This window comes from Brienomyrus brachyistius, unplaced genomic scaffold (assembly GCF_023856365.1).
Source record: "Brienomyrus brachyistius isolate T26 unplaced genomic scaffold, BBRACH_0.4 scaffold433, whole genome shotgun sequence".
NCBI classification, from domain to species: domain Eukaryota; kingdom Metazoa; phylum Chordata; class Actinopteri; order Osteoglossiformes; family Mormyridae; genus Brienomyrus; species Brienomyrus brachyistius.
In genome coordinates this window covers 71,630-95,678 of record NW_026042708.1, presented here as the reverse complement: position 1 = coordinate 95,678, position 24,049 = coordinate 71,630, and the positions used below count along the sequence as shown (strand labels likewise).

The window sequence follows — 24,049 nt, the reverse complement described above, 5'->3', positions numbered from 1 at the left end:
AAGAAGATACTCCGGTATATCATGGCTGTGATTCGGTCAAAGGTAGAAGGCTATAGGCCACCACAAAAAAAAAAAAAAAGTTCTCATAACATCAGTGCAAGTGGGAGGGGCCATCGTGTCCAAACCGTCCGCATACCTGGATAATTCAGTCAATCACCAATATAGTTTTGTCTAATATTTCCGGTGCCAGCAGTAAAACAACTAGCCAGCTTATTATCGGAGTAACTTTGCATTATAAATGAAAACCAGGTCTAATAAATAAAATAGTGGCACTTGAGTGGCGAAGAGATCATGAGGCAGATTGCAAAGTTCAGTTATTGGCATCTTTAATAGCGCGATCGGTAAGAGGACAGTTGGCAGCTTATAAAAACTTACTCTGGAACAGATTAGAACAAATCCAACAAAACGGAATACATATGAGCCTTTACTCTCACTGTCACCTATGTTCATTTTTTAAACTGGTGGAAATGCAGGCAGGTTCTGAAAAGGCATCAAGTGACAACCAGCCCAGCACCGGCTCCATGTTGGTGGAAATGAGGCATCAGTACAGTGTTCCCAGGTCCAGCCCAAGGTCTGCTTAAGATCCACCCAACAGAAGCTGAAACTAGCACAATAAGAGAGAGAGAGAAGGATTTCTCTCTAAACCAGATACGGAAAAGCTTGTTCATGTGTTTATTTCCAGCAGGCTAGACTATTGAAATGGTGTCTTTGCAGGTCTTGGTAATAAATCAGTCAGACAGCTGCAGCTCATCCAGGATGCTGCCACCAGAGTCCTCACTAACACCAAGGAAGTGGAGCATATCACACAGCTCCTTAATCACTGCACTGGCTTCCTGGGTTGATTTTTAAATATATTATTCGTTGTCTACAAGGCACTAAATGGCACTAACTTCCTTAAACCTTTGAAGCATCCAGACCCCTGAAACTTTACTCAGTGTCCCAGAATGAAGACCAAACAGGCTGAAGCAGCTTTTAGTTTCTATGCTCCCTGTCTATGGAATAAGCTTCCTGAAGACCTGAGGTCTGCTAACACTGTCAGTTCATTATAATCAGGGATTAAAACGTTACTGTTTGCTGCAGGTTCTCAATAAATTAAATCAGCAGGAGTTGAGTCATACGCTGCCTCTACAATGTCACTTCTTTTAAGTTAACTGTTTGTTTTTTGGGCTTTTAGACTTTTTAAAATTGTCTTTTAAATTGACAATTGTCACGATCTCGCTGGACGCGGGTAATCGCACAGGTGGGCGAGCAAGCGGAAAGCAGGCAAACAGGCAGGATTCAGGGTATACGGGGGTTTAATGGGGAGACTCAGGACTGAAAACATCTGACGCCGACTAACATCTATGACTGACAAGGGAAACAGGTAAGACCAGGACTTAAATAGGACGGGACTAATCAAAGTAAGTGGACAAAGCTGGAGACGATCAGGGAAGCACAAGTGGGTAATCAGGGGGCGTGGCACACATGAGAAGTGGACGAGCCGGGCAAGACAACAATGAACGTGTTTGTAAGTCCCACACCAAAGTTCTGAAGTACCGAAAAAGTATCGCAGTTGCAGTGGTGCTTTTTGGTACTGGAACTTCTGGTACTGGTACTCAACTGGAAGTTAATGGAAAAGGGAAAGAACCAAAAGTACCGAACCTGGTGCAGTGGAAAAGCACCCTGAATAAACTTGCCTTACTTAGCAATTGGATTTAAAGTCCACTGAGATAAAAAGCTCATGTAAATGTGAAAGACCCGGAGGCAGCGGGAGAGAGAAAGAGAAGCTCCACTAGCAGTAGAAAATGAAACACAATAAAACACACTCCACCTCATACAGGGAGAGAGAAGTGTGTGTGTGAACAGACTCACAGTGTAAGAATTCTTCTCTGGTCCTGGGCACTAATACTGGTAGGACGGTGTCTTTGGTAACTAGAAGGAGACAGAGAGAAACAGCGATGTGAGTAAAAGGAATTTACTTGTGGGAGATGGACTTCACTCACTGTGGAGATAACAGCAGTGGGGTATTATCATTATGAGGGACAATAAAAAATAAAATTGCATTTTAACAAACTGCAAATCATGGTAAGTTACACATAATACAGATTTTTGGTTTCTGTAATGTAGAAGAAACATGTTTCATGTGATCTGGGTTTTGCAGCCAGTAGAATGTGAAGCTCTTTCACCAGTTATCACAAAGATTTAAACTTATTGTAAACAAACTGACTTGGTCACACAAATGTGAGGCTGACTGTACTGCATACTCTCTCTGCAGCTGTTCAACCCCAGGTGTGAGACCCTTCAGCCAATCAGTCCTCTAATTAGTAATCCAGCAAAAGCAGCCCTTTCTGGGTAAGATTGGCCAGCCCTGGTCTATATTAACATGAACAGACTAGAAAATGTATTAACCTGGTGATGGATCTCTGCCATTTTCATTCTGCAAACATTCTCCAGTTGATCTTTCAGCTCAGAAACCGCCTTCCTCAAATTCCCAAAATCAGATCTGGGACTGACAGAGATTCTGGGTCCAAATCCAGCTTCAGGAGTGACAGGAAGAGCCTGGCGCCTCTACAGACACACAGTCTGATTAAACAGCTTCATCAACACAAATGTGTATTGCAATCTAATTAACAGAACCTTTAACATCTGACCAATGACAGACTAGTTGAAATACAAATGAGAACATGCATCCATTTGAATACTCTGGTTTTCTTATTGCCAAAGTAGCTGTTCTGTTACCTGGAGGAAATGGACGTGATCCTTTGTGTGTGAAAGCTGCTCCAGCTCAGAGTGTCTCCTCTTCAGTTCATCAATCTCCTGCTTCAGTCTGTCCATGTCTCCTTCAGCCTGACTCACTGCAGCCTTCTCCTGATCTCTGATCAGCTTTGTCACCTCAGAGTGTCTTCTCTCAATGGAGCGGATCATCTCAGTGAATATCCTCTCGCTGTCCTCCACTGCTGACTGTGCTGAGCTCTGTTGGTGACACAGGGAGCAGAGGACGGTAAATTACAATTGGCCCCTTTTGAGACTCCAGAGAGCCTCATTGTACAATAGAGATGTGAGCCGACAGGAGGTATAAAAACAGCACAGGGCTGGGGTTTGGAGCGACACCATGCTGGACGCCTCAGGTACTGAAACCCATCCAGCACAGATTGGAAATGATCGCTCATTAAGCTCATACACTGTCAGCTGCAGGGATTTGGCAGAGACTGGTGGCTGTATGGGGCAGGTTGGTTGTCACCATTAGGTCTCAGTTTAATAGGTGACTTTTTTAGTGTTTATTTGCATTACGCTGGGTTGTGAAAAGTTGCATTTTTCTCAAATGGGCCTTTTATGGTATTTTTTAAATAAATAAACTACTACTGCTGCAACACTTGGTTAAACTCTGTAATCCAGCAACTTTATCCCACTGACCCAGAATAACCCACAGCAGCATTAATTTGATTAATCCGCACAAGTCTGTAAATCTGCAATCTGTTGAATCTGAAAGAAGATACAATATGATTACAAGCCAGCTGTTATCTTCTCCTCAGGTTCATACTCACTGTGACTGAGCCCACAGCCTCTCTCAGCTCCTGCAGCTCCTTCTCTCTCATCTGAATTCTCTGCTGAAATTCCCTCTGTATTTCACCCATTTGTTTCTACAGATAGAAAACAAGACAACAAAACAAGTTTGTTTCATTAGCTGAGATTACATTCATTTATCATCCTGTCCAGGGTGGACCCCAGCCTTGGGCCCTATGCTGCCTGGGAAAGGCTCCAGGCACTCCCCCTGACCCTGACCTGGATTACCGGATAGGAGATGGATGGATGGATGGATGGATGGATGGATGGATATTCATTAATGATTTATTGACTGTAGGTAGGATTCAATGGACATAGACCCTTTGGTCCTGTTTCCACCTGGTATTAACATGCGTCCTGGGTGATCCAATCACAAGTGGACAGCGCTAATTACCCAGGACGCATTGAAGATGCATTGAGATCCGATCACTCAAACCACATTAGGAGGTGGTCTGGGCTGCATATGGCCACATTCTTATAGCAATGTGAAGGCGAATGTGTCCTGGGCTGCACTGCAGGACCGGCTACTCAACTGACGTCCTATTAGATTGATGTCAGATCGCATGTCAGTTGATAATGGGCCACTGTGTATAAACTGCACTGTGAACAACAACAATGCATCTTTTCTCCTGCGACCCTAAAAACTCTGAATCTGCAGGGAAGTTGGTTTAATATTGGACTGTTTGACCCATTCATATGGAAACTGTGACAAAGTCTGCATCACTGATGTTCCACGCAAATTCAGAAAGGAAAATGTGTAAAATGGGATTCATTAAAGATTCTTCAGAATTTGAACATATCATATATTTAATGTGCATGTTGGGGCGCAGCCTGGTGCAGGCAGGGAAACAAGGTGAGGATCCACTTAAAAGCTCCAAGACAAAGGGAATTAAGGAGACTGAACCAAACTGGAAAGACACACAATAAAGGAACAATAAGGGGTCAAAACTCACCAGGGAAAAAGTAGCTAAGAAAATGACACGTAGACTAACAGAGGGAATGGGGCAGCTAGTGATGTTAAGCTTGACAATAAAAAAGCGATTCACTACATTCTGAAGCACAGCTTCAGTTTCCTTCGTTCCACCCTGAACACGTGACCATGGTCATCTGAAGCTTCATTCTGCACTCAACCATGTGACTGCTTTGGAAACTGAAAATGTGGCACAATCCTCATTACCGGTTTCAAACCTGTTGTACAGCACATATTTCGGCGTACACACACACTGCAGCGTAAGTTTTAATCATCATAATAATTTAATAATAATTCATTTTCAATAATTAATTTAATAATTCAATAATTTAATAATAATTGTATGAATGATAATAATAATTGTATGAATACATAATATCAGATTTGGGTGAGGGTATTACCCAATAATCTGTATAATTTTCCCAGTATAGAGACCAAGAAACAAATGATTGATGAGGCTTTGGTCAATATGCACAACCCTTCACCATAGTGGATAACGCAGGATTTAGGGAGGTTGTGGGGATCCTGGATCCAACCTACATTCTCCCATCCAGGCAAACATGAAAGGGTTTGGTGACAGAAACATTTAAGATAGAAAAAGAGAAAGCAAAGGAAGAGGTGAGAAATGCCAAAGCAGTAAGACTAACATCTGACATGTGGACATTCATACATATGGAAGCTTATTTAGCAGTCAAATGCCATTTTATAAATGATAAGACTGAGCTGTTGACCTTATTATTGGGAGCAGGAAAATTCCCAGAGTCTCATTCTGCAGAAAACATGGCTGCAGTCGAGGCAGCCTGATGGAGGAGTGGGGAATACAGAATAAAGTCCGATGGCTCACACTGACGCTGCACAAAATGTGATTGTCTGTGTCAGACACACAACCTGCATTGCAGGTTTCTGTAGCCAATCTAATGCTCAGGCTGCTGTAGCGAATTAACAAAGACAGATGTGAGACAATTAACCAATAACAACAGTGCAGGGAAAACAGGCAACAAGTGCAGTAACTTATATTAATGAACACAAGACTAGGAAAACTCCCACAAACACTGAAAGTAAGAAACACACACAAGGAATTCAATACTTAGAAAGTACAGAAACATGTGGAACATAATAAAACAAGGCACAAGCTTCACAAGCAGAACAGAGAACTAACAAACACTGGGAAGAATAGAAAAGCAATAATTAAATGAAAGAGGTGAGGTTGGTTCCTGACCTGCCTCAAACCCTTAACCAGCTGGTCCCAGCCTCTGTGTCACACACTCATCCCAATGAGCCAAATGCAGCCATGTGGGGAAAAGGAAGAACACACTAGGGCCAAAGACGATGAGAGGACAAAGGGGATGGATAGCGATGGCTGCTGGCCACACGGGGAAGAGACACAAGGACAGGCACTGAGGCGAAGCTTCATTATTTATGTCAAAGCTGCTCCACGCGTTATTAATATTAGTGAAATGTGCCGGTAAAAATGACATGAAGGTAAAATTAAAGCATGTAGGTAAGAATGTGTGTTCAGTAGCCAAGCAAATGGATGTGTGAATAGAAACATATAATAACAGTGTAATTGTTTATATAGTTTTATATTGGGCTGTCCGGGGGCTTGAATTCCAGGTTAGATATTCAGTCCCACTGCAGCCCTGACTACTTTTACTTCATTTGTTCCAAGTCAGACATAATTCAGCATATTAGACAAAACAATGAACCTCTTTGTTAATATTGTCATAAATTTTGAGCTTCACTGGTTATCATTGAAAGCCAAAATATTATCCTATGGCAACCAACACAATGCTTTAAAGGCTGAACCCTTTAACCTTGAATAGAAAAGTATTAATCTACGTATATCTTGGTACCGAAAGACCTTTTTTAACATGTACATTTGTACTGTGTTGATGTAGGTAAGGTAAGGTAAGGTAAGGTAAGGTACGGAGGTAAGGAGCACACACTGAGTACAGTGCCTTACCGCACCCACCACACGACGAACCACCTCAGGGATGAGAACCTGAGTGCAGCCGTGCAGTGGGTGACACCTCAGCACCACACCAGTCCCAATGGAACAGTGTGAGTTTTATCCGGTGGCTGCAGTGCCAATCCTGCAAAACACCTCCTGATGCAGTATAAATATGCATGTGGATAATGTGAAAAGTTAAACTTTATTGTGAAAATATTATTTTATAATAATAATTGTCTAATGAAAATCGCAACATTATTACGAAACAATAAATTGTCAAATTTAAAAATTATACATAGAAGACAAGTGTTATTATGAAACATAATTTTATGAAATTTATGAAATTTTATGAAATTATTTAAAAATAAAAGGATTCATTATTGAAATATTTATCATTTTATTTATATTTTTTGATATACTTATTATTTTATTTTGAGTGTCATGGCGTCCCGTACAAACATCTTCGGCGGCACGGCCTTACTGTACTGTGGCTCTAGTGAGTTCTTCTGTACTATGAAGGGTTACTGGCTTTTCGGGGTAACTTGTCGGATGTAAGGTACCACAGTTTAAATGGACTTCATATTCGTTTACTTACATTTTGCCCAGACTACCTTAAATCCGACAAGCTAGTAACCCCGCTAGTAAGACCGGACAAGTAGGTCATGACAACTTTACCGAACCAGACTTGATCTGAGTGTTTCGTAGCAATTACACTAACATGTGTTAAGACAAAATCCATTTATTTAAAATTTACTTTTAGATAAGAACAATAATTGATACTTTCGCTGATCCCTTTGGGGAAATTCTTTTAGATAGAAAGGGGAAATTCTTTTAAATTAGCCTGACCTGTATCTCCGCCCTTCCTGTAGCAGCTGAGACTGTATCATGGCCTCTGTGTTCATCCATCGTAGAGAGATAACAGATACACTGCTGGTCGGTACGGCAGTAGACCTCCAGCGGTTTGTCATGGTGGGAACAGACCTTGTCCTTCAGATGGCCGATGGCATCAATGAGCTTGTGCTGTTTTGCATGGTGGAGTTTGTTGTGAAGCTGCAGGTCAGTTTCACAGTAGGAGGCCAGACACACCAGGCAGGACTTGACAGCTTTGTGTTTTCTCCCAGTACAGACGTCACACTCCACATCTCCAGGTCCAGCATACTGGTCAGCAGGAGCAGCTGCTTGTAGTCCAGTCTTCTTCAGTTTCTCCACCACTTCAGCCAGCATGGTGTTTCTGCCCAGAACAGGTCTGGGTACGAAGGTTTGTCTGCACTGGGGGCAGCTGTAAACTCCAGCATGATCTTCCTGATCCCAGCAGCTCTTAATGCAGCTCATACAGTAACTGTGTCCACAGGGAATAGCCACTGGATCCTTTAGTAGATCCAGACAGATTGCACAGCTGAACTCGTTTACATCCACTGCAACTCTGGCTTCTGCCATTTTACCACGAACACTGATAGGATTCAGTCTCGTTTTCTCTCACAGTCGTCTGTGTGTGACAGTGGGAGGAACTTCCTGCTTCTCAGGCTGCAGCAGGTGTGGTTTTGGACTGAGACCAGACTGAGAAGAGCAGACTGGGCAAACAGTGGAGCTGCAGTTTATGAACAAAATAGTACATTATACAAACTGTACCCAAAGCGAACATTTATTTATCTTTTATGAGAATAACAGCTACTGACATTGTTTTTCTGTAAACAAACTATAATCCTACTCTTTGATTTTGTGCAGTAGATAGAAATTAGGTATAAAGGTATAAGAGAGCAGATCTACTGAGAATGAATTTCTGTGTCTGTTTAGAATCACGTTTGGGATCATGTGGTTTCAGGTGAAACATGCAGGGATGTGCAGTTATAGACAGACTGTGTCAGGATTAGACAGAACAAGCTTTGACAAGTACTGTCAATGCACAGATTTGTTTTTTTACATTATTCTATATACAATATTCATGAAAATATATGTCATCTCTTCCTTTTCTTTCTGTGTGTTTGTGCAGGGAGTGTATTTATGTTAGGAAGGACAGTCAAGTTCAGAGTGATCATTTTAATCATCCAAAATAATTCCATACTCTAATAATGAAAATTTATTCTAGATATTCATTGAACACTACTCTTATATTTAAACCAAAAGTTAATGGACCAGCTTCAGCCATCCCCATGAACAGAAAGATCATATATCAAAAAAGTATCCAACAAATTCCAATAACCGCAGTACAGGGTTATGGGACACACACATCACAGGAAGCACAGGGCACAAGGCAGAGACACCCTGGATGGGATGCCAGTCCATCACAGGGCAAACACTCACTCACATGCTGAGGACAATCAAGAGACACTAATTCACCAAACTGCATGATCTTGGACAGCATGAGGAAACCTGAGGAAACCAGCAGGAACACGGGGAGAACATGCAAGCTGTACATGCAGAACCAGGAGTGGGAACCACACCCACAAACCTGGAGGTGTGAAGTGAGAGCAGCTGGTCTGAAGTCCTGAAGGGAGCTGGAGCGCCATTTCTTTGGAACAGTGTGGAGCCGTCCTGCATTACTGCTTATCCTGTACAGGGGGGTGGGGAGCCTGGAGCCTGTCCCAGGTGGCACAGGGCGGGGGACACAATGGACAGGATACTAGTTTATAGCAGAGCACAAACTCACACATACAGACTCACACTAAGGGCAGCTTAGAGATCCCAATCGGCTGATCGCAGTTTCATGTTCTCCAAAGTAGGAGGAGAAAGCCCACATTGGAAGAACATGCAGACTTCACACATACAGCAGGAGGGACAGGAAACAAGCCAAGAGACAGAGGTTACACCCCGAGACCCCACACCCCCCCACAATCACACATACTGTTAGGATTTATGTAAAAGTTATATTTTAATGCTACAAAATGATGACTGACTATGAACTTCATATTCCAGAACTGTGTTGGAATCTATGCTGACTGTAAGAATGTTACCTTACAGGATTTACCCGTTTCTGTGCCCTGTACCTACAGTAAGGAGCTGGGATCTCTGCTCCTACAAAGCAGACAGACTCACTCACATATGATTACAGTTCTAGTACATAGCAGATACCGTTGCTGAAAGTGGTGAACAAGTGAGGCAAATATAACAATGCAAACATGCCGCTGTCAAGGTGCTGCCTGGGCACTAGTGCAGCTAGGCTGGTATTTCTGGGCTCCACAGACATCACTGGTGGTTGGTGTCGTGATCACCGGGGTGAAAGACTCGTGCAGCAGGTGTTTCTCGGACAACAAACAGGGACTTACTGGGATCAGGATGGGAGGCTATGGAACCGGCAACACGTAAGGCACAACATCAGTGATCGAACTGGGGAACACAGGACCAGGAAGCACTTAAATGGAGGACTAATGATGGAAGAGACTGGAGACAGCTGGGAGTGTTTAACACGAGGGCTGGAACGAGACGTGAGACCAACAAGCAGCAAACATGGCCTGTTAGAGCCACGTCAGGGAGGAGGCAGGACATTTAATTTCATTTTTATATAGTGCCTCACAGAGTCGTCCCAAGGCACTTTACATAGATGTGTAGTCATACATTACAACATCATTAAAGACAGTAATACACAACGGGAAAAAGGAAAGAAAGATATTAAATAAAGAAAGCCAGATGACAAAGGAGGAGAGGAACCAAAACCCCCAAGTAAGGAGATAAAACAGCCCTCTGGGGGTCCATGGACAACTGGCTGCCCAACCCCCCCGGCAGACTAATATTACTGAGAACAGAAAAGAGTGGAGCTGCTTGCTAAAGGCCAGGTGTGAGGTGTGATTAAAGTCTGTCAATAAGCCTGTTCTCCACGCTGGCCTGTGTAGGGTGACACTCAAGGCTGCACCCAGGATGACACAGTTAGCAGGTCCAATTCGCAGTGTCACCCCTCCATGGGACAGAACCAGGACTCCAGCTGAGATGGTGCCCCCCCCGGGCAGCACCTGGAAATGTGGGGAGGCAGAGAGCAAGGATGGTCAGAACATGCGTTGACACATAAATGGACAAGCATAGTGGATAAAAATGGCATTGCTTAATGTGACAGTACCCCCCCCCCCCCCCAACCCACCAAAAGCATGCGCTCCGGCCATGAAGTCCAAGGGGGTTAGACAACAGGGATGGAACCAGACTGGAGTCTGGACTAGACAGGGGACAACAGAACAGATGGTAGACAGGACAAGACCAGACAAGACTAGACAGAACACTAGACAGACAGCAACACCAGACATAAGAGCAGTTGCAGGACATCACTAAGGACATGGAGCGGATAAAGGAAAAGCTAGGAACCACAGGTACAGCAGTCCTGTCAGACCCCAAAACAGGACGGACAGGTGGAGGGTCAACAAGAACAGGGGCACAGGATGCAGAAGACAAGGAGAGATACAGGTGGGACAGAGCAACAAGACAAACACTGAGGCACAAAAAGGAATAACATGGGGCATCCAGGGAAGCCAGGTGAAGATTCGGGGCTGGGGACCCTCCTAGGCCCCTTTCCAGGTGAGGCTGAACTCTGCCGAATCACAGGACCAGAGGGTCTGGGGGGGCCAGCAGGGCCGGAGGACGTGAGGGGTTGGCGGGCGATGAGAGAACCGCAGAGCAGTAGAGCAGCAAGGAGACAACAGGACAGGAACAGGAAGATGACAAGGGACATACAGGGCAAGAGCAGATACTGGCAAACCCTCTCTGGGAGACAGACATTCTGCCTGCCGCTTTCTTGGGCTCCTGTTGATACTGGTGACCAGAAACTGGGACCAGAGTAACCGGAGTCTGGGATGAAGGAGGGACCCACGTATCAGGACCCAGGGCACTCTAGCAGGACATCCTCTGGATCCATCTTCTCTGGGCTGGTGGCAGCCTGCAGGCATGTGCCGGTGGGACATCAGGATAGAAAGTGGGCACCAGCAGGCCGTCAGGAGATGAGGTGGGCACCGGCTGGACGTCTGGGGACATTGAGGTGGGTGCTGGCCAGGCATCAGGGGACAGAGAGGTGGACGCTGGCCTGACATTATGGAGCAGTGTGGCAGGTGTCGGCTGGTTACCAGGGAACCGTGTCAGATTCTATGAGAAGCCTAGAGGCAACCAAGCCTCACCTGTGTTGGACACTGTGGGTGCGGCCTGAGCGGCCCTCTCTGGGCCGGGAGCCTTAAGTGCGGATGTAACGACTGCAACGGCTGGCTCTCCTGGGCCAGATACTGTAGATGCAGTGTCTTTCAATCACGAGTGCGCTTCCCTAACCATTACGTCACCACTGCTCACTACTATGTGTACTATTAAAAGAGGCAGTAGGGTCTTGTCCAGCCAGCTGACAAAACGTTTCCACATTTAATTGGAACGAAGGACAGTAGGAAACATCTGTATTGTGTGCAGACTTCCAATAAAACCATGTTGAAGCAAAGTCCGACCTCTACTGTGGTCCAGCCCTCTGACAACCATAGAACTAGGAGTGAAGCCTGTTCTTCTGTGCTGGAGAGCTTTGGGGAGCATGTTTTGGCGAACAGGGGGATCACAGTAAATCCCAGAGAAGCATCATCGTCAGACTTCAAGTGACAATGAGGACGCAGGTCGCCCCACGGCAAACGACATGGAGACGGCAGGCTCCTTTTCTCCAGAGCACCCCACCTCTGCGGGGTTCAGCACACTCACTCCATTCCAGAGGGCCCTGAGGATCTCCGGTATAGCTGTCACACCCTCCACTTGGGAGTCCGGGGAGAGGGCGGCTATGCCATCTGTCAGAGATGGGCCATTCTCTCTGGGCAAAGATGTACTGCGGCCTGAACCAGCGACATTAGGTATGCTTGACACAAGCAGCAGTGATCGGCTGTAGGGACCTGGGGAATCTACTGGGGCTTGTCGAGTTCCGTCAGTCTGTTGGGTGCCAGGATGAACGACTCTGGGAGCAGGTGTTGTCAGACAATAAACTGGGATTTACTGGGATCAAGATGGGAGGCTAGGGAACGAGCAACATGGAGGGCACCACATCAATGGCGAACACAGGGCCAGGAAGCACTTATACAGGAATAACAAGGGAACAGACTGGAGGTAGCTGGGAGTGTTTAACATGAGGGATGGAACGAGACGCGAGACCAATGAGCAGCAGGCATGGCTTATTAGAGCCATGTCAGGGAGGTGGCAGGACATGACGTTTAGGGCTATGGTTAGGGTTAGGATTAGGCTTAGGTTTAGGGTAAAGTGTTTGTGGCAGAGAGCGGTCAGTAGTACAAGGACACGACTATGCCACCTGGGGAATTTCACCACAGGAAAAATTACTCTAAATTAAGAGCACACAAGTTCATTTACCGAATGGAGCTAGAGACGTGTTTGTACTATTAACAGGTTGTTGAAAATATAAAACAAAAAAACAAGACAAGCGCTTTAGCATCAACAACCTTAAAAAATAAACCAGCAACCAGCCTTTGGCCACTGGCTGACTAAACTCAAGCAGGAGACAGGTGTCCGGGGAAGTTGATCAAAAGGGGGAATAGAGTCCCCTAAACTAACACACACACACACACACACACACAGACACAGACACACACACACACACACACACACACACACACACGCACACACACACACCTGTGCTCCACCACACTGATCCCCACACAAATATACTGCACAAGGTGAAAGTGTGAACACCACCACCCCAGACCAATCAAATCTTAGTCAGCCAGATCAATCGAGGCAGCCACTGCTCACAGTCTCCCAGAAAATACCCCAATCTAAACAAGAATCTGAGTGTTGAAAACTATGAAGAGTGCAAACAATGAGTAGCAGAATACAGGCTGTCCCTCTGTATCAGTCCCATACAGAAAGAAAGGGCGGCCTAAAGTCTGTTAAGTCGCAAAACTAGGGAATGAAACAGCTCCAAATGCAGGAAAAGGTGCGACGATCCTTAGCGCGTTCCAAGGCTCCCAGCACATCGCCGATGTCCCACCGAGGATCAGGAGCTTCAAGCAGCAGTTGTTGGGCGACATCGGACCGGCCGAGGACAAGACAAGACTGACGGAAAAGAAAAACTGACGTAGGAAACACAGCAGCCACAGTGCAGGTTCAAACTATTATTGTCTGACAAACCTGCTGGAAGAGGCATAAGCTGAAGCTGACGAGCAACTGAAACTGTAATCCTGGCAACAACCGTAACTACAATTAAAACACATCAAGTAAAGCAACTGACAAGTAGCTATAGGCCTAGTCACCAGAATAACTTGCAACCACTGGAGCTGCAACACAGACACCAGAGAAACACTGCAATATAAAATATTACCATTAGCCATTTAAATCAAGCAGAGGATTAACGCTAATTAAAACAGCAAAACCTCCCACCAAGACACAGAATAAGTGTGAACATCAGCCAGCATGCCAGCGTACCACGGCAGACCACTGCGGTGTGGAAGGGGAGTTACCGGACCGGGAAACGCCAATGACGCCTCCACACACTAGGGGTCCCCACACACACTTACCGGAAATAATCAACAAGTCCTACCCGCAAAATTCCACACTGCTACAGTTGGATGGCCCTGGGATTTTTCTCCAGAACCCCAAGGCTCAATGGAAGTACCGCGAGATTCTTAAACCCTTACCTGAGGGAGGAGGCTTCCAGCGTAAGGAGAGGTTCACCAGAATCCCCGGGCTGGATGGACATCGTTCATCCTTTACCTGGGGAATGAGGCTCCCAACTCGTGGTGACTTACCCAAGCCCTGGTGCTGGATCATCATTCAATGCTTACATGGGGAAAGAGAGACCTTACCCTTGGCCTCCAAGCCTGGAAGTACCCTGAGCTCTAGACCCAAGCTTAACCCATAACCCATAAGCATAGGTTCGCCGCATGAACGGTTCTCACCTGATACCAGAAAACCATACATGTTCTTAATCTGAAAATCAGTTCATCGTTTTCCCAGAAGGTGGCAGCACATCAACACTGCAAGCTTGGCACATCCCTTTGGATACAATGAGCTATTCTTATATTTTGCAATTTTTTAAAACTTATTTAAATCAGTAAAACAAATTACTTCCAAAAAGGATAGAATCATGTCTACCCAATACCCCTTGGCACCATGTTAGTGTGAATGGAGTTTTCACTCCAGCCCTGAGGGATTCAGAGCAGACACAAAAGATTGTGAAGCCATGTGTGATTTACAGTGAAAGGTGACTGAACACAACGCACAGCCTCTGTTATGACTCCACTGTTCACCATGGTTCAGCACCATCTATATTTCTATTATTTTTAAGGTATTTTACTTGTGGTTTTACACTTAACATGGTATCGACAGGCTTGCTCCAGAGATCTCATTGTATTTACAGTGACAGTAACGCTGCCTTATCTTGCGAGAGGAAGTAGTGGATATGGGTGCGCTGCTAACGTTAGCATTAGCAAACCTAGCTGCCTAGCAGTGTTGGTAGTAACTCGTCAGTGTAATTCCACTACTTTTGTTTGCACCATGTATTTCAACATCGACGCGATGTTAATGTGATCACTATGCAACCTTTAGCCCACTGTTATTTTCCTTGATTATGTAATTATATTGGGCAGGTCAGGCAGAGGGAGCAGACGCTGATGCAGCACATTGCCACACCAACCACACGTCCAAACTGCTGGCGATCCTGGCCGGCGACCCCCCAGGCAGACACACGGTCGAATCCCACCCTTATTATAATTACTTTTATATACAGTAATTGGTAATTAGTAATTTTCAGTAGCTTGCACAAGGCTGCTGACTAGCAACGTTATTCGTTGGCTGAATCTGAAATAGCTGTAGTGCTACGATGCTGGATTGTTACAGGGACAGTGATAAATGCAGACCCCTTTATTCTGATTGCGTTAAAAATCAAATGTTTTTACTCAGATTTCATCCATTTGGTGGTGTGCTCTCTATAATGTGCCATGTTTTCCTAAAAGCAGATTTTTTAAAAAGAATGGCAAAATAGAGCAGCGCACTGAATTGTAATGCCTGTATCTTGAAACGTAGCGTGTTGTCAGACTCTCCGATACACAGCTCTATGGTCCATACAGAGGAGATGAGGAACATGCAGTCTGCTAAGTCACGTGGTTACCTTTCGTTAGGTGGCTACGTTTACATGCCTTAACGCAATTAAGATGTTTTCATGTAAACAGATTAATCGGGGAGCTCATTTATAAAGGCTTCATGTGACTGAAAAAGACGAGAAGCATTCATACATACATTTATAGGAAGATTTTGGGATTTACAAAGAAAAACGTTTTGTGAAAAAGACACAAATCTTCTGAACGAGGTTGAGAGATGCTGTTTCGACAGAATCCTGTAGAGGGCACTGTGTATGCTAAATCGAAGGCTCCAGGAATGTATTCGGCATTTATAATCATAAACAATAATACTTGAAATATTTGTGGGCACATGGCAATTGGCTCTGAGATTAAAGTTTTTTAAAATGAATTTGTTTAAATTTGTGGGCCGGCATGGTGGTGCAGTGGTTAGCACTGTTGCCTCACACCACTGGGACCCAGGTTCGAGTCTCCGCCTGGGTTACATGTGTGTGGAGTTTGCATGTTCTCCCCATGTCGTCGTGGGGTTTCCTCCGGGTACGCCGGTTTCCCCCCACAGTCCAAAAACATGCTGAGGCTAATTGGAGTTGCTAAAAAATTGCCTGTAGGTGTGAATGGTGTGTGAGTGTGCCCTGCGATGGGCTGCCCCCCCCATCCTGGGTTGTTCCCTGCCTTGTGCCCATTGCTTCCGGGATAGGCTCCGGACCCCCCGTGACCCAGTAGGATTAGCGGTTTGGAAAATGGATGGATAGATGTATGATAGAATGATTAAGCTGTAGCACATTTCAAATAATATTTCATTTGTAACACATTTGTTCTCCAAACTTCTACATTTTTAACCTTTGGCCACAAGATCATCTTCTTCCTGCCAGTATCTTTTCTTTTCCTTTGATCCTCGGTTGTTGGAATCTGCTCTGCTGCTTGGAAGTTCCCTGGGGAGTTAGTGTTGGGGGGTTCTGGTGGAATGTGACCATCGGCAGCCATGGGCTGGATAGCGCTGTGGTGCTCAGCCTGGCTCTGTGCCCTTCTAGGGGCTCTGTGTCCTTTGTTAGCACAAACATTTTGCACACCTGACATTACCATGCATACAGTATTTCTCGTATTTTACAAAATACAAAAACACTGATCAAAGTCTGTAGAAAAAAACATTTTATTTCATGAACTCAAATATGAATCATAAAACACAATTAAAATACTTTTTTTGAATACATGCCTCAGAAATTGCACATCCCTGATTGTGCGTTACCTTCATGCTGCCTTGAAATTTTTGATTTCTTCACTGTAGCCCTATGTTATACAATCTTATCTTTACCTTATATTAACTGATCCTATTTTTATTTCTTAAAATATCCCCTCCACCACCCCCCTCTGAGGAGGACTGCTTTATTTATAATTAATCTAATCCTATGTTATACAATCTTATCTTAACCTTATGTTAACTGATCCTATTTTTATTTCTTAAATATTCCCTCCACCACCCCCCCTCTGAGGAGGACTGCTTTATTTATAATTAATCTAATCCTATGTTATACAATCTTATCTTAACCTTATGTTAACTGATCCTATTTTTATTTCTTAAATATTCCCTCCACCACCCCCCTCTGAGGAGGACTGCTTTATTTATAATTAATCTAATCCTATGTTATACAATCTTATATTTACCTTATGTTAACTGATCCTATTTTTATTTCTTAAATATTCCCTCCACCACCCCCCTCTAAGGAGGACTGCTTTATTTATAATTAATCTAATCCTATGTTATACAATCTTATCTTAGCCTTATGTTAACTAACCCTATTTTTATTTCTTAAATATTCCCTCCACCACCCCCCCTCTAAGGAGGACTGCTTTATTTATAATTAATCTAATCCTATGTTATACAATCTTATCTTAGCCTTATGTTAACTAACCCTATTTTTATTTCTTAAATATTCCCTCCACCACCCCCCCCCTCTAAGGAGGACTGCTTTATTTATAATTAATCTAATCCTATGTTATACAATCTTAAGCTTACCGTAACCTATCCTATCTTAATTTTATTCTATGTTATCTTATCCTATCTTTCTTATCTTATGCTATGCAATCCTATCTTATTCTTATACTATGTTATCTTATATAATCTTATCCTAAACTTATGGTAATTTATCATGTCTTTGTAAAACATAAAATGGCATACAAGTTAAGACTATCTTAACTTGTCCTATCTTAACCTTATCCTATCTTAAGTTTATCCTATAGTACCTTATGCTATAGAACTACATGGTAACATATCCTAATTTTATCTTATCCTAAGTATGTATGACAACTCTCGTGTAATTATGTGCTGAATCTACAGGGAAATGTAGCTATGTGCATCTGACTGATAGCCCATCTCCACACCCATCTCCTGAGCCCTGGGCATGGTACTTAGCTGCTCCAGTGCATCAATAGGAAAGATGAACTCATCTTCATCAATCCTACGCCTCTTGGTTGAATGAGTACCCTCATTATCCTCATTCTTCCCCTGTTTCGCCAAGTTAATTTCATTTAAATGTCTGTTCCAAAACTCCTGACACCAGTACTCAGTAAAGCACTTGGCGTCATAGGTCATTTTAGAGTACTTTGTTACATAATAGTTATACAACCAATAGAATTTTTCCAGGTGAGATGAGGCGGCTACAGCCTGTGCTGGAGCCTGAAGCAGAGGGGTCAGATGAACCAGGCCTGGAGCTGAAAATGGATGTGGAGCTGGGCTTACAGGTGTGACTAAGTGTGGCAATAAAACAGAGGAGCCCATAAAAAGAAATGGGGATGAAACAAAAGGGGAGGGGGCTGAAGACGGAAATAAAAATGAAGAGGAGGAGAAGGTTGGTGAGCTGGGCTTAGGCTCTAACCCCTTCTGTTGGTCATACCTCCTTCTTCGCCCTGACCGGCCTCCCGCCGTATTTCTACGGCGGCCTGTGCCCTGCTGACCCCTGCTGGTTGCCACCGGGATGGCAGCAGATCCAGGAGAGGCAGACGTGGTCAGGGAGCTGGCTGCCGGCGGCCTGGTGCGGCACTTCTTCCGACGGCCAGCATCACTGGAACTGGTTTGTCCTTTGGGATTATAAAGACAGGGGACAGCATATTTAATTTAAATGAAACATTATGTCACTGTACAACAACACTACATCACAACCATCACAGATATCACACTTGGCAGTCGGTATTGCACACTAAGAAAAATTCTGCAGTCTTTATTGGATACAGGAAAGACACGCTTGGGAAACTTATGCGCTGGTCTTGACTTGGGCCGTCTGCGTTTCAGCAGGGGAACCTGACCTATAAAAACAAGCCAGTTTGTGCACAGATTCCCTGATACGCAGAACAACAGCGAAAAACAACACTGGAAAGGTTCATGTGCATCAAATATAGCAGCCCACTCAATCCAAATGTTGGCATCAACAACTGACTATTAAGTCAAATCCTTTACATATCTTACACTTTCCATAAGTTGCATTAGTTATTCACTCTCAAGGTACCAAACTAAGATTTATGCTTTTTCTGATTACTACCGCGTTTCCCCGCAAATAAGCCCTAACATGATTTTTCAAGAAGCCCGTAATATAAGCCCTAGTTATTGTCCCATGGATTGTACGGTAACTAGAATGAGATACGGTTATACTACGAGAAGGCTACATGGACAAGAGGCGCTCATTTAAGGACAGAGTTATTGCTAAACATGAGAGATTGGGGACACTGGTTCTACAGGAAATTGAGTTGCGAGATATTCAGGACGGAATTTGGAACTTGGAGATTTACGATGATGTTCCAGAAGAACATGACATGAATATTTGAATAAACATATACAGTATACAGCAGAATTTTGTTCATGAATAAATTCACCGTCAAATTGTGTACATGGAAAGACACTGTTAGAAGATGACATGATGTCTGTGTTTGAATAAATGTGGATTCTTTTTCATGAATACCGGTAAATATACTGTAGCATGTTATACTTGGGAAAATACTACCTTAATATAAGCCGTAACGCGTCATTTGGAGCAAAAATGAATATAAGACCCTGTCTTATTTTCGGGGAAACACCGTATATTAGGACATATTCAGATGTTACTTTACCACTTCATGATGATTTTCTCTGATGTTTAAATATAATATAATGCAGTAGACATGTAAAAAGACTCCCGTATATTAAAGCTAAAGGTGAACTACTTTATTATTTAGACATGTACTTCTAAAACAAGATAATAGAACAGAAGAAGATTCAAGAAGACTAGTCAAGCATATTCTGACTTTAACTCTTTAAGTGCTGAGTTAGTCTGGGCATCATTTTGCCATCCTTACCTCGGCCAACTGGACCGGGGATGTATTCCGAGGCGATCCGCACACTGACTGCACCATTCGGCAGCAGCCAGTCAATCCTCTGGAGATTCACGGTGGTTTTCACGATGGACATCTTTCGCGTCTTCTCTCTTGCTGATAAACTGCAAGTCTGAGCTGCTTTAAATGTTCAAATGAAAACTCTAAACGGAAAAGAATTGTTATGATTCGGTTGCTAAGCTACGGTGGCCGATTGGTGTCAGCGCGCCGCAAAGTTTTCAAACGCTTTAATCAAATGACAAAACATACGATCTACATTTACAAAAGCGCAGAAACGTAGAAGTACCACAAAATTTTAAGACAAGTTTAAAAACATATAAGCGCTGAAAATCCGCTCACAACACAGTCGTGAAGTTTCTGGGTGACAAAGAAACAAGACGGACCAATTATGGTTTAACTGTATATCGAATGTTTAAGAAATGTCGATATCTTATCAAAACAGGATATAGAATGAAACACTACATTATATCAATCAATCATTCGGTCGCCATTAAAGACATAGAATAATATTCCTTCCTTGTTATAAGTAACACGAGAGCTGCGGTCTTGAAGTTGCACAGACTCCCAGAATTCATAGCGATAATTACGCGACCCATTCAATTAGTGGGTTTTTTGATAATTGGGAATGCGTTGGGTGCGTTCGACTTCACTTAGGTCTGACTGCAGCTGACGTGAGGGGGAGCGCCATCTGCCGGCGGCTGCAGGAGTGTAATATAATAATATAAACTGTAATATAAACTTGTAATATAAACTGACAGCAGCCAAACTAGACAACTTCTACTCCTCGTAGTGCGAGACCTGACTGAGATGGCCGCACTTCCAAAAGGGTGTAGATACATCTATACAAATATCACCTGCATGCACATTACTTCTTCTACAATAACCAACTCCTGATCCAAAGTGCTAGCAGTGAAAAGATAGCTGCCAGGAAAAAGATCAAATACATTTATTTCAAGGATTCACAGTTTTTATTGTCATGCACAGAATACAATGCAATTCTTACTTGAATGCCTTCTTCACAGACTAGACGATTAAACACATAAAGCAGCGCAACATTACAGTAACTAACAATAAATAAACGATTAACTTATGTGTACTATTAGAGCATTTATTGAAACTTTACTTCTTTACAGGCTTTTCGGGAGAAATAGCAGATAACGCATCGGAACTTCCAGAGATACAAACGTCATGCGTGTGACTAAAATTGTTCAGCCAATAAGGGCAAAGTTGTGTCACGGAGGCAGTTCCAGTTTGTGCAGCCGGCTGAGAGGTTTTTTTTAATTATTTTTGTTATTGAAGCTTTAAATTACAACAGAAGTAATAGCTGACCAGTGACCATTAAGATTAACAAAACAAACAAGAACATTTACGAGACATTTACAAAATAAGCCAGGGGCACATAGTAGCGACATTTACAGTTACGCCGGCTGAAAGGTGCTGCACGATCTTACTTGCTCTCTGCACGTGCTGCACGATCTGTCACGATCGTCTTGTAGGTTTTTGTACCATGTGACTTGGTGACGTTAGGTGACGTTTTGCAGGGCCGGCTTTATGTCGGACAAAAGAAATCTAACCATGATGCAGTAATTCTAGAGGCAGCAAAGCAGACTAACCAAAGATCTCATAGTAAACAAAGGAATGTGATACTGCAGTTAAGTCTCAGAACAAAGCTTTTACAATGTTAAAAAGTACTCACAACTTTCAGAATTTGATTGAGTACAAAAAGTTGCAGGCTAACGTAAGGAGGGTAGTTAAATGAGCAAAGAGGGAGTTTTGGAGGTCCTTCTGTAATTCAGTAGGATGGGAAACTGACATTAGTAAAGTCTGGGGAATGATAAAAAAGATGCATGAGATTAAAAGGGAGTATGGATATTCAGTTCTAAATGATAATAACATAATAACAGTTACAGATGGGGAAAAAGGCAAAATGTTAGTTTTGTGGTTTTTCATTCCCTGCTAAATCAGAAGTCAGAAGCCGCTAGTGTAGATCCAAATTCAGTCTTTATTGCAACAATTAAGTTACAACCAAGGCCGGACACTTAAAGTGTGTCCAGTACTGTTTTATACCTATTTTTATACAAGTTCTTATCATTTAACAATATCTCGTCACTTAAGCATCATCATTCCTTCAACCATTCACAATCATTGTTTTTTACATCAATCCACACCCCTAGGTGATAAGTTTGTCCATCATTTCTTTTACTGTTTGGTCCCTCAGCCGAACGTAATGGTGGTGCGACCATCTCCACTTGGTTTTTTAAAAATGCTCAGCCGTGAACTTTTGAGGAACTCGGGCGAAAACCTTCCTTCAGTAGCAAACCTTGGTAGCTTCAACCTGTTGCACATTGTCTAATTAGAGGGTTGATAAAATATTTGTCCTTCAACATAATGATAAGGCATAACACTAATAAAGGTGGATATTCATGCATTCAGGTCTAACATAAAGTAGCTAACAGAACATTTGAGGCTAATACAAGGTGCAAATACATACTCAATTGATTACATTGTGTTGATTACATTATAATGATTACATTGTAATGATTACATCACGGGTATATGGCATGCTTTTTAAAAATACCGTAATGATTATATTCTACATTGTATAGTGCTAAATAATATCCCATATATTTCCCCCCCCCGGGTTCGAGTCTCCGCCTGGGTCACATGTGTGTGGAGTTTGCATGTTCTCCCCATGTCGTCGTGGGGTTTCCTCCGGGTACTCCGGTTTCCCCCCGCAGTCCAAAAACATGCTGAGGCTAATTGGAGTCGCTAAATTGCCCATAGGTGTGCATGTGTGAGTGAATGGTGTGTGAGTGTGCCCTGCGATGGGCTGGTCCCCCATCCTGGGTTGTTCCCTGCCTCATGCCCATTGCTTCCGGGATAGACCCCGGACCCCCCGCGACCCAATAGGATAAGCGGTTTGGAAAACGGATGGATGGATGGATATTTCCCCGCTTTGGGATTCTAAAGAGTCCCACACACAATTCTGTCCATCCAGCCTAGGAGGGAGGGCTAAAACCCTAAGATCTAGGGAAATTCCACTCCCAGCCCGCCACAGGCGCGGCCCCCCTTTGGGGTCCATGGCTGACATGGCTCACAAACTATCAACACTCAGAATCAACCAACAGCAATGAACTCCCCAGGATACATTGCAAATATTATCAGGAATACATAATCTACCAGGAGTACATCACCTACCACAAGCTCATTACATAAACATATACGGCTAATGCAAAGATAACTGAAAGGTTAACTGATAACACTGTAGATTACTATAACAGGCACTCTGTCATGAGCAGGAAAGTCCCAGGTGTCGTGGGCGGCAGGCAGGCTGCAGCGTTTCCAACATGGAGTATTCACAGGCGGTACGGCCGAACTTCAGCTATGGGCAGGAGCGTATCCAAGGTGTCTATGTCGCCATCCGTTTCCGTGTTGGTCCAGGAGGTTGCCGCTCCAAACGGTCCTCCCACCACTCTAAACATTGCAGCTATAGTCGCCTGCTGAGACAGCGCTTTTCCCACTAGGGAGCGAACAAGAGGAAGTACACAAAAAAAGATTAGTAGCAAAGCAAGAATGAACACAGCACGCACACAGAGTGCTTTCATAAGGGCTTACTGCCAACTACCCCACACATTATAGCACCAGTCAAACAACCCGTCATGTTGTCCCGAATTTCTCGCCATCTCACCCTGTAACCCCTGCAACTTTCTCATACCCTCAGTAAATGAAACATCCAGGGCTGTATTATTGGGAATAAATGTACAGCACTGATCCCCGAACAGCACACACACTCCCCCTTTTTCTGCCAGGAGCCAATCCAGGGCCATCCTGTTCTGTCATGCCATCAGACTGGTGGCCTGAAGCTGCTCCCCCAGAGATGCGAGTGCCTCCTGAGTATAGTTGATAAACCTCTGCTGATTATAGTACAAATAATTTATCCATTCCACATTTTTGTTAACAGTAGGCCAAATTAATATGGATTCAAACCCTGCAGCTATATCACTTCTCACCTTATATTTCTCTGGAATGCCCCTCGGCTGGCATATGGCATCTATATACACACTGGGATCATCTTCGCAGCTCGTAACAAACCTGTGGGACCTAGAGGGCTGTTTGTCAGAGTAAATATCCACCTGGCTAGCTAACATCCCCCTAGTGCAGAGGCCTCCACAATTATTGGGGAGAGGAGGCCTCAATCCTCCCTCC

The 24,049-nt window shown here is 43.7% G+C and overlaps 1 protein-coding gene across 1 annotated transcript in view; it reads right to left on the bottom strand.

Annotated features, from left to right (window-relative positions):
• Window positions 1-1,872: 1,872 nt before the first annotated feature.
• LOC125729050 (E3 ubiquitin-protein ligase TRIM47-like) overlaps window positions 1,873-24,049 on the bottom strand; it is a 93,735-nt gene continuing 71,558 nt past the window's right edge. Inside the window, exon 5 of the mRNA XM_049005601.1 lies at window positions 1,873-1,911. Coding sequence (XP_048861558.1) covers window positions 1,882-1,911 — 30 coding nt within the window. The 3' untranslated portion in view covers window positions 1,873-1,881. The remainder of the gene's footprint in view (window positions 1,912-24,049) is intronic.